This window comes from Petromyzon marinus, chromosome 27 (genome assembly GCF_048934315.1).
Source record: "Petromyzon marinus isolate PM22_M1 ecotype Great Lakes invasive population chromosome 27, UKy_Petmar_22M1.pri1.0, whole genome shotgun sequence".
Lineage (NCBI taxonomy): Eukaryota > Metazoa > Chordata > Hyperoartia > Petromyzontiformes > Petromyzontidae > Petromyzon > Petromyzon marinus.
Genome location: NC_133693.1, coordinates 4,120,495 through 4,136,194, shown reverse-complemented (window position 1 = coordinate 4,136,194; position 15,700 = coordinate 4,120,495). Strand labels below are relative to the sequence as shown.

Below are 15,700 nucleotides of genomic sequence, written 5' to 3'. Positions count from 1 at the left end.
TATGGCTCACGGCGTCTCTTCGACGTTTCGCTCCGGGTGCTGAGAGCTTCTTCGGGGGAACTCAAATGTCGGGGGAAGTCGCGACGAACAACGCTCGGCACGTCCCAAAAAACACATCGGAGATATATCCAGCGCACAGCCACGAGCCCTTTTAACAATGTCATTCCTCCCATTCAACCACCCCCACCACACACACTCGATGAGATATTAATTTCCCAGTCGGGAGGGGTCTCGTCTGGATCTCTGCTGTCTGAGACGGCTCTCTTGCGGCGGGGCCTGTTTTCCTCGACAGCGGCGCGCCTACGGAGTGCGCAGGCGGTGCAACTGCCCCCCCCCCCCCCCCCCCCTGAGCACACGAACCGGATTGGCCTGGCCCTGGTGGGCAGACAAAAGGCAGACAGTGGACGGTAGGGGCTGGGAAGGGGGCTGGGGGTCTATTTAATGATTCGCCTCTGCCAAGCGACGCAACGCCACTGCCCCACAGGCACGCGCGCGTGTGTGTCACGAAGTCTGGGATGGGGTCGGTGGCAGCACGGGCGGCATCACTGAGCACGCCCCGACAGAGCAGTCGTCCTCTTATTCCTTCTCTTCCTTCTCCCGAACAATGGAGCACGACCACAATCCTCCACACGGGGGTCCCCTTGGCTACCCCACACGGGGGTCCCCTTGGCTACCCCACACGGGGGTCCCCTTGGTTACCCCACACGGGGGTCCTCTTGGCTACCCCACACGGGGGTCCTCTTGGCTACCCCACACGGGGGTCCCCTTAGCTACCCCACACGGGGGTCCCCTTGGCTACCCCACACGGGGGTCCCCTTAGCTACCCCACACGGGGGTCCCCTTGGCTACCCCACACGGGGGTCCCCTTAGCTACCCCACACGGGGGTCCCCTTAGCTACCCCACACGGGGGTCCCCTTGGCTACCCCACACGGGGGTACCCTTGGCTACCCCACACGGGGGTCTCCTTGGCTACCCCACACGGGGGTCCCCTTGGCTACCCCACACGGGGGTCTCCTTGGCTACCCCACACGGGGGTCTCCTTGGCTACCCCACACGAGGGTCCCCTTGGCTACCCCACACGGGGGTCCCCTTGGCTACCCCACACGGGGGTCCCCTTGGCTACCCCACACGGGGGTCCCCTTGGCTACCCCACACGGGGTCCCCTTGGCTACCCCACACGGGGGTCCCCTTGGCTACCCCACACGGGGGTCCCCTTGGCTACCCCACACGGGGGTCCGTTTGGCTACTCCACACGGGGGTCCCATTGGCTACTCCACACGGGGATCCCCTTCGTTCACAACCCAATGGCAGTTCTGAATATTTGAGTCAGACCTGGGCCTCCCCTTCGGTCGACTCAGCCTTAAATTATTTTAACCTGATGCGGTGCGTCAACATTTGCACTGGGGAGACAAAGGCGGCCCGGCGTGGCGTTGGCTACCCCCCCCCCCCCCGCACGCGCCGTACCAGCGCTGCCCGATATAGCCAACAGCAATTGCCCAAGAGGCTGTTAAAGACAATAGGGGGGGCATCTTTGTCCGTGCTGTTGATCGCCGACACTGAGAGAGTTTCTGAGTCGCCGACACTGAGAGAGTTTCTGAGTCGAGCGTCGCGATGCCATCGCGGTGGAGGGCCGCGTGTTCCTCTCGGGGTTATTGCCACGGCCAACTCGAGGGTTCGTGCGCACTATTGTTTATTTATCGTGTCACATTCTCGACGCTTTCACTTCAACATTCGTTCTCTGCGTGAAGGGTCGTGTTGCCATTCCACGGCTACCCTCCGATGGGCCGTGTTTTTGTGTGTGTGTTTTTTTTTATAACTGCCGTTATGCAAATGCTACATTTTATGCTTTCCTCGTTGCGCCATAATAGGTTTGCGATTTTTTTTTTTCGCTGGAACAGCATCCGGCATTAAACTCCACCAACCTCCTCTCACGTTCTCTCGGGACGCAATGCTCGTCAGGATGCGTGCCAGTCTCTTCCCGAACAGACCCTTACTTGCAGTACGACATTTTTGTTGAATTCTTATAACAATGCCTCTTGTTTACCCGGACAAACCTCACCGAATCTCCCGACACTTCGTTTCGTTTAACGAGGGTCCCTGCTCACGTTGTGACGTTTGTGACGTTTCGCTTCGTGTCGGAGGGAGAGAAAAAAAAACACAGCCATCGAGTGCATGGCGTAGAGATCGCCACACATACGAGGACGGGTGAGAGTGAGATTCAAAGCTCCGCGCAGATAGTTTCCAGAGCCTCTCTCGTTTACACCACCATCTCATAGCACGGTGAAGTTATGATCAGTGTCGATATCTGGAGGTCTTCATCCAGGCAGGATGATGATGATGATGATGAGTAAATTATTTTTTTTATTTTTTTATTTGACAATATTTTTGTTTCACCTATTGTATATATGTTGAACTTCTTTCGCACCGTACGTATTCAACCATGCTGATCGGAGGTGTGGGCCTGTGATGCATATCAACCCATGCACTTCTTTAAATGTCTCTAAACATTCCAGCAAACTTCGGGGGGGGCTCTTTAGTTGTGATGGTGGGGGGGCAGGTATCCCCCCCTCCCGACACTCACCTAAGTTTATTGCCTCGATCCTTATCATTGGGGGGGGGGTCATGCGGAGTTGCTCATTTGGACTCGAGTGCTTTCCAATTGCCACATAAATCGGAGGCACGCATGATGGGGACGCGTTCACTGAGGAGCGGCGAATGCCACTTTCGCTCGGTGGTCGGTGTGGAGGAGTGGAGTTGAGATAAGGCTCGCTAACGGAGTCCGTGAATGCTCGATGAGGCGTCAATCCGTGATAATCAAAACGATCGCGTGCCCCCCAAGGGTCTCCGTTGAAAAGGAGATCGCGATTTGACCTCGGTGAGTTCTCGCCTGGTGATAAATAATAATGGAATGAAAAGGTCATCTGTCTGTGCCCACGGCTCAGTGTCAGCTAGATCTATCGCGGTGACGAGATGTTAACTACCTCGCCTGCTATGCAGGAGCTCGTGGGTTCGATGCTGACCCTGACGCCTGCTCTATATATGTAGTGTGCATGCTCTCTCCGTGGTCCTCCGGCACTTCTGATTTTTCTCTCCACATTTAGAATCAACGTGCGTTCAAATTATTTGGCTGCTCTACATTTCCACGTGAAAGTCCACTTCGTTAAGCATTCATTTGTGGCCAGGTCACTTCTGAAAAAGAGCTATACAGCTCGGTGGGCCTTACCTTGTAATGTAAAACGTAGTTATTATTGATTATTAGAAGTTATCTCCGCACTCGGCACATCACGGACAGTATACATGTTGTTATTGCACGTGACTACTCTTCACTCTTCACGTGCTACCGACCCCTGTCTTACGGCGACCCAAAAAAATAATTCGGTGACAATGTAAAAAGCCCCGTCTGTGTGTGTCTTCAGAAAATTAGGGACAGCAATTTCAGCCAAACGACAAATGAAAACCTCATCGCCTCCGCTTGCTGACTGACATGTGCTTGTCTGGCTAATGTTTCATGCAGTGTCCCCCCCCCTTCCCGATGTGATCAACGTCGGCGTGGCACGCGCTATAACGTTACAACGGATCTGCGTCGTTAGAATTGATTGGCGTGTTGTGTTTATAATGGATTGGTAAGGCTCTACTGGATTCATTCGCGTGGTTATAATCTGTGCGTTCTGAACAGTCAATAACAAAATAGTGGGGGGACTTGGGGCAAGGCGCCTCGTGAGACGGGATGCTGACCGCTGGTCGAGACTAACAAAGGATTGCCAGACAAATGGAAGAGCGTGCTTGAGAGGACGTGCACTGGAGGTGGAGCGCTGAGCTCGCCTCTCGCGTGAAGCAGCTAGAGAAGGGGGTCGGAAACCTGCGGCTCCGGGCCCGCATGCGGCTCTGCTATGGCTGCATTGCGGCTCTTGAAATATTGAGGAGTTTTTTGCTTTTGTTTTTTTACACCGAATTCGAAAAGAATGGCTCTTCTTGTTATTTTGGTTGCCCACCCCTGACCATGGGAGCCCAGTTTACCATGGAAGTCCAGTTTACCATGGAAGTCCAGTTTATCACGGGAGCCCAGTTTACCATGGGAGTCCAATTTACCACGGGAGTCCAGTTTACCATGGGAGTCCAATTTACCATGGGAGTCCAGTTTATCATGGAGGTCCAGTTTACCGTCGGAGTACAGTTTACCACAGGAGTCCAGTTTACCATGGGAGTCCAGTTTACCATGGAGGTCTAGTTTACCACGGGAGCCCAGTTTACCATGGGAGTCCAGTTCACCATGGAAGTCCAGTTTACCATGAGAATCCAGTTTACCACGGGAGCCCAGTTAACCATGTGAGCCCAGTTTACCATGGGAGTCCAGTTTACCATCGGCAGGAGTCGACAGCATGTGGCTCTTTAAGGGCCGATTCGTGACCGTTATTTATTATCTAATCACCGTCTCGTATTCACCACGTCCATTGCGGCTCTTGAAATATTGAGGGGTTTTTTTTACCGAATTCGGAAAAAAAGTCTCTTATTGTTATTTTGTTTGCCGACCCGATCTAGATGGATTGTTGCATCGCTTGATGATGAGAGATGACGACTGCTTGGAGAGAGAATCTTCCAGCAGCGGACCGATCATGGCTCATGATCGTCATGAATGACATCGTGTGGTGATAAATGAACGAGAGTATTATGACGGACGTGCGTGGTCATAATTGTCATGTTCTTGTGAAATGAGACTTTAATCCAGGAATGCAGCATCACGAAGTGCATATTATGTAAAAAATAAAATTAAAAACCTGTCAATCAGAAAACATTTACAATTGAATTCTCATCAGGCCACATGGTATATAAAGTGCCATCTCCAACTCTTATCCACTCTGCCTCTCTGGCCCTCTCTATGTGCTTTGAAGAAGGGTCATTACCCGAAACGTAATCTATTCTGTCTTTTTCCGATCAATTTGTGTCGAGATTACTTTTTGTTATTAATCGTGCTTGTGCACATCTGCCAACACAACAGCAGCAGCAACACCAATTAATGTATCAAATTGGCACATGCCCTGATTTGTTCCAACACCCTGCACGGAGCCGAGACTGCACCGATTGTAAAATCGCCTCCGTCCCCGCCCTATTCACCGCTTACCCACGTACAGTCACCCACGTACAGTCACCCACGTGCAGTCACCCACGTGCAGTCACCCACGTGCAGTCACCCACGTGCAGTCACCCACGTACAGTCACCCACGTGCAGTCACCCACGTACAGTCACCCACGTGCACGTGCTGTCTCCAGAGCTGTTCCACGCGGGACACTACCAAAACTACAAACTAAAACTATTTTTTTTATTTTACCAGATAAAAGCCCACTGAGCTATGTATGTATTGTTTTTCAGAAGCGACCTGGCCACGAATGATGGCTCAACGAAGTGGCTTATTACGTGAAAATGTTGAACAGCCAAAGACTGTCAAAGCCTGTTTTGTAAACGTGGAGGGGAAAACCGGAGGACCCGGAGAAAAATCCACGCGACTACGGGGAGAGGCACGCAAACTCCAAATATACAGCAGCAGGCATCAGGGTCGGGATCGAAGCCACGACCTCCTGTATACCAGGCGAGGGAGTTAACATCTCCTAGCCTCCGTGACGCCCGTGTCACACACTCGATGTGAGAAGGGAAATAAAATGGAGCGCATTCGTCAATTATACTGTGGTCATAAAAAATGTAACTAAAGTATATCATTGGTGACGCTTCGGTCAAAGGCTCTTCTTCACGGCACACAGAGAGGCCGGATAGGGGTAGAGTGAGGAACGCAATGCAAAACGGAAGAGTGGTAGTCGGGAGTGTGCATGCATGTTTAACTTCTTTCACACCGTACGTAGCCAACCGTGCTAATCGGAGGGAGTGAGATTGGGTTTTGGCAATACGGGGAATAAGAGGGATGGCGATGACGTGGTGATGAGGTCTTCATCCAGCGGTGATGATGATGATGATTCTGTGAAAATTAGATTGCCAAAGAATGAGTGGAGGAGCCGGGGTGTGTGTGACGAGAACGCGTCATCAAGTCCAGGGCGTGGTGACACTCACGCAGGTGAATAACACGCACAGGTTTGCAGATGAAGGTCACCAATTAACTTTAATTACATTCATCACAATAGCAATAACTTAATTAATATATAATTACAGCAGTGTGCAAATGCGATTTGTCTATAACAAAAAAAAAGTAAACAGCGGTCCGAATCAGTTAACGTTTTTTTTTTACACTGACATACGTTACTAAATAAAAACAACAATAAATAACATCGCTGACACACGCACGCCGACACACGTGCTCTGTGCTACTAAACTGCAACTGCAATAGCCGCCGGTTGCTTCTTACAAAACTCACGCAAGTGGCATCTTCAGTAAAAAATAAATACGGGCACGCAGACGCACGCACACACACGCGCACACGCACGCACGCGCATAATACTGTACAATTCCAGCCGACGACAGTCTTAATTGAGATGATAGGTGCTCGAGAGTTTTTTTACGCGAATAATCGTGAGTTACAATACATCTACGCAGCACTCGATTTATACTAATCGATTCATCAATTTACATCATCGCTCCCACCCATCGGCCACACAATGTGTGGCGCGTGCCGGTGGAGCTTCGTCAGATGATGGTGATGATGGCGATGGTAGTAGTGGTGATGGAGGAGGTGGTGATGATGATGATGATGTGGCCACGGCAGGCCACCGTGTCCTCGTCGTTTCGCTCGAAGTTTTAATTTGAGATGAGAGCGACCGACGAAATAATCCGAGCGCCGGGGAGGCGTCACCAACGTCGTAAAAAGTTCCTCTGCTCCCGCCGCAGTTTCTCTGTTCCAACAACTCCGTTGCATTCTCTTCCCCCGCTCTCGCTTCCCCACTGCAGTCTCATCGCTCCAGTCACTTGTCTCTCGCCCTCCCCCTTTTGCAAACTCTTCGCACCAGAATCCTCGATCTTTCCCTCCCCGTTCCGTTCAGTCTTTCAGCGCCCCCTCCGCGCGCTTCCAGTGTTCCTCCCTTGTCGAATCCTCGGCTCGGCCGTGGCTTCGGGGCCGTGAGAGAGTCGCGCTCCGCGCTCCGTCTCCTCCTCGGCCGATCCTTACCCCTGCCTCACACCACCCCGAGTCCCGCGAAGGGGTCGAACGACTCGAGGGGGAGAGGGGGGGGGATATCTCCGCTCCGCGGACAAAGCGCGCTGCTTCTTCCATGGCCGCGGTTTCGTGGCATTTGCTCTCTCGGCTCGATCTCTTTCTCTCCGCCGCACGCGTCCTCACGGCCATCATCGCTGACACACGGTGGTGGTGCAGTCCGCGGCAGGGCCGCCCGGCCCGGTCAGGCGTCCCCGGCGAGTGGCTTCGAGGAGCCGTTGCAGGACGCGATGGAGGCGCGCTGGCTCCGAGCTCCTGTGGTGGTGCAGGCAGACAGAGAGAGAAGGGCGCGCACGCGGGTCAGACTCTGCGATGCCGGTACGAGATACGCGGCTCCGTTGTGTGCGCGTGCGTGATGCGTGCGCGCTCTCCCGTTTCTCTCATGCCCTCAAAAGACAAAGATCCCCCGTGTAGCCTTCAACAGACTGTCGGGGCAAGTGCTGTTAGCGAGCACCTATGGAGGCTGGTACGGCACACGAGGGGGCGGATGGCCATCACCACGCCCGGCCGCCTTTCTCTCCCCAGCTGCGATGTTTACACATCGCACCAGGTATTGATTTGAGGCTGAGTCTACCTAGGGGAGACCCCAGCACCGGTTCAGGATAATCGTCCCTCGTGTTGCCCATGAGCGAGCTACCGAACTCGGGTCGCCGCGTTCGTGGCGCATCGCGCTTACCACTACACAACTACCCCCCCCCCCCACTCCTCCTCCTCCTCCCTTTCTCTCATCGCTCGCTCGCTCTTCTCCATCTCCTCACCTGGGAGCTGGCGGAGCCGCGGTGCTGGCGCAGAAGTTTGCGCACTTGCTGTCGTCTCGCCCGTGCGCCGCACACGCGCACCGCTTGCCCCGCGTCCGAACGCGCGGCGGGCCCTGTGCGGGCGCGCCGCGCTTGGCGCGGTGAGACGTGGCCAGACCGTAGGGCACCACCTTCCTGCGAGGGCAACCAGCAGCGAAGGGAGAGAGAAGGCGAGACGTGGTTAGAACTCTCCTCGGAGGCACGGGTGGGGGGAGGGGAGGTGGGAAGGAGGAAGGACGGTCGCGGGGGGAGAGCCGACAGTCGCTGGCAGGTGAGCGCATTCGCCCGTGAAACCCGCAGCGCTGCTGTCCCTCTCGGTGCGATCACAATAACCCTTATCGTAGACAAACTCCCGGCTGTATACACAACCTGCGGGCCGGTTTAGGACCTTAGGGCGCCGATAGGATAGGAGGAAGCAGCGCGTTTCTCTGCAGCCAGATCTTCGAAGCACCGTCGCTAACCCTCTACCCACCCCATAGTTCCTGCCGACCCCCCACCCCCCCCCCCCCTCGTTCCGAGTCGCGGAATCGGCTGCAAGAGGCACGCGAGGATGGCGAGATCCGTGGGACTTACTCGGGGGTGTTAATCCAGATGATGTCCAGGTGGCAGAAGTAGATGCACTCCTTGTCCATGTAGGAGGAGCAGGAGCAGCGCTTCTGCCGGCGATGCAAAGCGGGCGCCACCGAGGCGACCCGGGAAGAGCTCGGCATCGCGGGGTCTGCGATGTCTGGGGTCCCCAGCTCAGCGCCGATTGCCCCATCTGTGTGGACACGAGCAGAGAGACGCACGGGTGAGGATGAGTGAGTCTGTAAGGGGTGCGCGTGTCTGTGTGAGTCTGTGTGAGCGTGTGAGTGTGTGAGTGTGCGAGTCTCTGAGTGCGCGTGTCTGTGTGAGAGTGTGTGTGAGTGAGCGAGCGAGTCTGTGTGAGAGTGTTGCGTGAGAATCAGCGCGGCTTCTGGAGTCACAACGCAACAACAACAACGAAAAAACCCCAATGAACTCCTTCCGCCACGGACGCGGCTCCGATTGGGGTCCAAAAGTCGACGACGAAGTTGAACGTGCGATTTGCATGGCGTTTATTGCCGCTTGCGCGAGATAAGAGCCATTGTTTACAGCGTTGGAGAATTGCATCCCCCACGTGAATTATCTCCCACGAGCAGCGGAGTGAACGCGCAAAACCGCAGCGCGTCGGCAGCAGCACCGCGAGTTTAGGCGTCAAAATAAATGTGATCGATCAAAGCGCCCAAAGAAGATGTTCCCATCGTGCAAATAACAAGCTCAACAACATCGTCCGCCAACGCTACAATTAGAAGGGCCGTTGCCCAAAACGTCGCCTATGTCTTTTTTTGCTTCGCGATTTTTTTCTTCAAATTGGCCGGTGCCCCCCTATCTCCCAGCCGCCCCCCACCCCCACATCATCTAAGCAGCAGCAACAGCAGTGGCGATGTGCGTCTGCAGGTAAGCGATGCTCACCTTGAGCAGCAGGTAGCGCCTGGGCGAGCGAGATGACGAGCAGCAGACTGAGCAGGACATCCATGGCGAGAAGGGGGAGCGCGTTGGTCGTTGCGTGAGCAAGCTGGTGGTGCTGCGCGCCCGAGGAGGCGAGTTGGAGACGAGAGCGGGCGGTGCGCACTGCAACGCGGCTCTCTGGGTTTGTCGTGCGGCGGATGGTTGGGCGGTTGTTTTGTGTTTCTTTTGTTTTGGGCTTTTGCACCTCGAAGCCCCGGCTCTGTCGGGTGCGTAACGCGGATCTGCGAGCCCCGGGGAGGACGGACGCTTTTATAAGAGGCCACGGGCTCGGCGCGGAGGGGGTCGGAGGCGGCGGGGGGCTGTGTCACATCGAGCAGGAATGCAACTCGCGGGCTCGCGGACGCACCGCCGCCTCCTCCCATACGTGCGCACTTGGGCCATTATGCAAAACCCGCGCATTCCAATCGCGTGGGGGTGGGTTGGGGAGGAGCGGGGGGGGGGCGTCTGGGTATAGCTCTCCCCCCCCCACACACGCATCGTTCGTATTAGCCACAGTGGCCACTACTTTGAACGGTCGCCGAGTGTTCGTCAAAGCGAAGTGGGGGGGTTGGAGGGGGTGGGATGTCGGTGGATCACGCAGAGATTTTGCACAGCTCCCAACGCCCCTGGGTGCTTGGGATAAGACGTTGAAAGAAGCGAGTAACGTGGGGATCGCGAAGCCGCACGTGCAGCTGAAGCTTCGATCGTTCTGTCCCCCACTGTGACTCACGCGGTGGGATTTCGCCGCGTTACGGAGTGTGCGCGGAGCGCGGTGAAGTATGGTCAACGTCGCACATTGGAGGTGTTCCGTCAGGGAGGCTGATGCTGATTACGAGTGCGCGTGTTTTTTGACCCATGCGTGTGTGTACGTTGGACTTCTTTCGCATTGTACGTAGCCAACCGCGCTATATCGGAGGTGCATTTGAAACTTTGAAACTAAACTATTGCCCCTCCGCCCCCCCCCCCCATTTGCCCACCCCCCTCCTCTAAGAAGGAAAACGCAGATCCATAAAAGGAAAACAATGTTCGTGTCGCCAAACCACCACGGCCAAGGGATTGATTTCAGCCGGACACGTACGGGGCTGAGCTCCGGAATAAATATTTTCCCGTACCCCCCACCAACCTCCCCCACCAACCCCCCCACCTCCATCCCCCTGATGTTGTGGGTGGATACGGGAGAAGTTGGGGTGGTGGTGGGGGGTGGGGAGAGATTTTCTGAGGCAGGAAAAAAGAAACAGATTTCAATGCGAAATTAAGAAAGGAACTTTTTGAGCGACGACGCGCAGCTCGTGCCGAGCACAATTACTCAATTTGTGGCGCTCGTCTCGAATTAGACAAAGCCATGGGGGGCGGTGGGGGGCGAGTGGTTTGATGTCACCACCTGACGTAGTGTAGCTGCGGTGGTCGGGGTGGGTTGCGCGTCAAATCATTCTTTCTCGGCAATTTGGCGTGAAAAGACCATCGCGGCTATTTTTGGCCAACGTGACACGAAAGACATTTTCACTCTCGGCGGACAACAACGAGGCGACACGAGACGACGCGGAGGGGGTGGAGGTCAGGGACGTGGCGAGACGGCGCGGACAGGGCGCGTTCCATCATAACGCGTGGCAACCCCGCCTCGGCTTTCCGAGATGGAGCTGCCTGGACAGTCGCGCAAAGATTTGGCGTGGGGGAGTGGAGGATGAGGCGAGGTGGGGGGGAGGTGATGCCCTCCATCGTCTGGCTCTCGGCCCCCCCCCCCCCCCCCCACTCACCGTCTCGCGGGAGCCGGTGGGACCCCAGACTGATCCACCCCGTCATTTGGATCTCGTGTTCAATTTTCGGGGGGGGGGGGGGGGTTGCGGTGGTTCTGGTGGGAGAGGCGGGGAGAGTTCTCTCGTGCGACGCAGAGGCTCGTGGCGAAGTAGACGGGGTCCGCACCCTGTCCATGCCGGAGGGGTCAGGTTTCACGCGCGTGAGGCGTACGGGCGCGCGTGCAGGTGTGGTCACCCTATCGCTGAGGTGACGGGTCACCTTGATGGGGGGCATAGTCATGGCGTGGTTGGGCATGCTCACTGCGCAAGTGGTGCATGGTGGCCGAGTGCTGGGATATACCCATGGACTCACGGTCAATGTGCGCCGCACAGGGACAACTGCCGCTTGTGGTCGGGTCCCCCTTGGCTAGGCTGCCCGCAGGCCAACGGAACGGTCACGGCAAAGAGGTTATGTAAGGGCGCTTTGAGTTTGCCGAGGCATTTAAGCTTCGCCGTATAAATGCAAATCCCGTAAATCCGTATTGCGTGGCGGGGGCAAGGTCGGTTATTTAATTGGGCATGGCCGCTAATGATGTGGCACGGTCAAGCAGACGTCTCGGGTCTGCAGGAGGTCGTTTTGGGACACCGTTCTCATTGCCTCGCCGTTGCCCCACGACGGACTTTGCTTCAGGCTGGTGGCTGAACCAGGTGGCCAACTCAGGTGCGGGGCACCTCTGCGTACCCACGTGCCATCACAAAAACAAGGCTCCCTCCCATACACCCCCCTCTCTCATCGGCACTTTGTATGACGCGCCCCCCCCCCCCCCCACACACGCACGTGAACGAGAGGGGCCCACGTGTTGTGTCGATTATAAACCAAACCAATTGGTGGCAATGATTTACCCAGGAGGAAGACTCACCGAAGGCTCAAGGCTTCCTTTTTTTTAGGAGGTTCGTGCGCCACCTTGGAATGTTTCGTAAAATTGAATGCAAAATTTTACGTAAAATTTGATGTAAAAGAGCGCTTGGCTTTTTTTCACATGGCAGGAAACTGGGCAAGTTTCCGGGGAGAAAACCGGCGGGGACTTCTTTCAAAATCAATCCTCGAGACCCCGCGAAGGCGCTTGGTCGGGCACTCATCCAGCAGTGGATCGACACAAAGCGCCGTACGCGTGCGTGTGCTTTTGTAGCACATGATGACAACAAAAGGGTCGTGCCATCGCAACCATCTCCAACAAAGAGAACTGAACGTCGTAGTCCATCGGCCAATTTTTCGGGGCCTTCTGAACCACCAAAATGGTTCAATGTTGTTGTGAGCGGCAAAGCCCTGGGGTCGGTTTAGACCTCACTGAGCTTCGTCAGCACGGCCGTGGCCAGTTGGATGTCTGCTACCTTTTTGTTATACACATACACTGCAGGCAAAAGGGGCTCTTTGCCTGCCCGCGGACAGATTGATGCAGTGCGAAACAAACATTGACTCTCGTTACACTTGTTTACAGCCACTCGTTTAAATGTGTGAAGCAGTGGGGGTGAGCGAAGTGAATTACTGCCTAAACGAGTGCGCGTGTTTATTTGTCAGAGAACAAAAGGTGATTGTAAAGAGTACCGCGTGGTGCGTGTGGCGGTGGTAGCGTAGCGGTGGTAGCGTAGCGGTTAGCGCGCTGAACTACGAACCCGGCCACCAGAGTTCGTTCCCCGCTCTCGGCCAACACCATTCGAAATTGTTCGAACCGATTCCTGGGTATCTCCTAGATCGACTCAGCCTGAAATTAGTACCTGGTGCGATGTGTAAACAGCGCCACGAGGAAGACGAAGAATAACCGGGCAATGTGCTGGCCTACCAACCCACCCCTTCGTGCGCCGTTCATAGGTGATCGCTACCAGCACTTGCCCCAGCAGTCTGTGTCGACTATACGGGGGATCTTTGTATTTGTGTGACTTCACTCGACTAAACGACGATTATATACACGTTTGAATACACTGCGATGAGTGTAGCGGCTACTAGTGGTCTGGAGAGGGATGACACCCATAGCAATCACAAACCGACACGAATCATGAAGAGCCATCGACCGTTACGCACGCCATCCGATGCGTCTACCGTGGCACACATCTCGTCAATAACACTGCGTGGCCTTCAAAGGAAAACAACTTATTGAATACTACAGGGTTTTTTTTTTGGGGGGGGGGTGTTAGATATATAAATGTGTCGTTAAACCCATCACCACCCGACACAGCCAATGAGTAAGGGTTGTCATGTCAACAGAACATGCCAATTCGTTACTCGTACAGCACACCGGTGTGTTGGAGAGCAAATCCACAAAATTTACAATCTGAGTACGACGTTTCGCCAGTAATTACAACTAGCTTAATCAGGCTACAGCCAGATTTGTGGAGAAATGCTCCTGTTTCGTTCCTTAAATAGAGGGGTAGATGTGATGACATCATCTGTGAGCCCTTCTTGGGCGAAGTGGCGGGGGGACATTAATGAATGCGTATTAATGACAATGGGTATCCATTGCCGGTTGGGTTACAACCAGCTTCATCAGGCTGTCGCCTGATGAAGCTAGTTGTAATTACTGGCAAAACGTCGTTCTCAGATTGTAAATGTTGTGGCTTTGCTCTCAAACACACCGGTAATGCTGTACTCGTAATCTCGTAACGAATTGGCATGTTCTGTTTATGTGACAAACCTTACTGATTTGCTGTGTCGAGTTTAACGACCCATTTACATATATACGCGATCTACCCCAAGAAAAGCCTGTATTATGGATGATATCGCGAAAGCCTACGTGTTAACCTAACATGTAGAGTAGGCGACGTTTCGGGGAAATGACCCTTCTGCACAGTGCATAGCGAGGCCAGAGACGTGAATGAGAGCTTGTGCAGCCTCGTAGCCCGGTCTCCGTGATGGCGGCTGGCTGTATCTGCGAGGTGGTGTGCTACGGTGGCGAGGATGTTAACTCTCTCGCCTGTGAGTTGGTGTGCTACGGTGGCGAGGATGTTAACTCTCTCGCCTGGTATGCAAGAGGTTGTGTGTTCGATCCCGACCATGACGCCACCAGTACATTTGGAGTTTGCGCGTCTCTCGCTCTCCCCGTGGTCGCGTGGATTTTTCTCCGGGTCTTTCCGGTTTTTTCCCTCCGCCCTTTAGGATCAACATCACGCATTTAAAGATAATTTGGCCGCTATACATTTCCACACGACGACGATAAGCGACCACTTCGTTGAGCCATCAAATTGTGGCCGGGTCGCTTCTGTAAAAAAAAGAGCTGGTTTAGCTCCGTAGGCCTTACACCTTGGTAAAATATATATTTATTTTTTAAAGCTGATAGTTTTAGTTTGGTGCGCCGTGCGATGTCCCCACGGCCCCGCTGGTACCCCCACTGATGGTGATCCACAGTTAAGCAGCTCACAGTCGCCACCTGCAGCAGCTCGCTATGCATGACCCCCCCGTTGATGAAATCACCCACAAACGGCTCTGAATCTCGCCCGCTGTGATGTTATGTAGTGTGTATGTTGAACTTCTTTCGTGCCATACTCTTTGGTTCTTTCGGTAAAGTCACGTAGATGAAAAATAATAATAATGAAAATAATAAAATTAAAACTAACTAAATTAAATCACGACGTTTCGGGCGCAACACAAGCGTCCGTCATCAGGTGGGAAAGCATGGTCTGCTGCTGATGCAGACTGTTTTAAAATGTTTTAAATTGGTGTAGCCCAAGGGTCATAAATAAGTGGCTGGGTCTAGTGATGTTAATGTGAGGAATTAGCATGTAACTGGGCACGGAAGTAGCTATGATAATGTGAGAGATTAGCATGAAATAACAGCTGACATAGGCAGGTAGGATGGGAACATCACAGTCAGTTAAGACTTTACCTGGTCAATAACGTCCTTCCAATGATTGCTCAGATTGTACCCATCATCTCGGTTGAAGTTGTGTCTATGTTTGTATATCTGGATGGCTTCATGGACAAATCTTTGGTGGTATCCAGACGGCTTGCAGATCACTTTGGTGTCGGTGAAAACAATATCATGAGAGCCCGCTGCATTACAGCAGTGATCAGCCACGGCCGTACGGAGCCAACCGTGCTTGTCGGAGGTGTGGCGGAAAGAACGACAAAACGAAACACAAAACGCAGTTTTAGACAAACGAGCTTTCTATCCAAATGGTTTAAAAGTGCATGGCTCCAGTGGCTTCCTAATATCGGAAAGAAGAGCATTCCAGACGGCCGCAGAAGCGTACCTGAAAGCGCGCAATGATTATCATCATCATCATCGTAATTATGATTTCCATTGTTAAAAAAAATAACAACAATAGTAGCGATTTCAACTTCTAACGCGCCTATTCGAGAGCGGGCGAATGTACGGTGCATCGGCTCTGAATTTGTCTTCTCGCTCTCGAAGAGACAGAGCGAGAGGACGATCCAGAGGCGCTGCACCGTCCATCGAAGACAGCGAGAGAGAGCGAGAAGACGACTCAGAGGCGCTGCACCGTACATCAAAGACA

The 15,700-nt window shown here is 53.9% G+C and overlaps 1 protein-coding gene across 1 annotated transcript; it reads right to left on the bottom strand.

Moving 5' to 3' along the window:
- Positions 1 to 6,089: 6,089 nt before the first annotated feature.
- On the bottom strand, positions 6,090 to 9,855 carry LOC116946506 (endothelin-1). Its single transcript, XM_032961469.2, has 4 exons — positions 9,423 to 9,855; positions 8,523 to 8,709; positions 7,911 to 8,084; positions 6,090 to 7,407 (listed from the first exon to the last, which is right to left on the bottom strand). The coding sequence occupies exons 1-4, from the start codon at positions 9,484 to 9,486 to the stop codon at positions 7,284 to 7,286; spliced, it is 549 nt and encodes a 182-aa protein (XP_032817360.2). The 5' UTR covers positions 9,487 to 9,855; the 3' UTR covers positions 6,090 to 7,283.
- Positions 9,856 to 15,700: the final 5,845 nt, after the last annotated feature.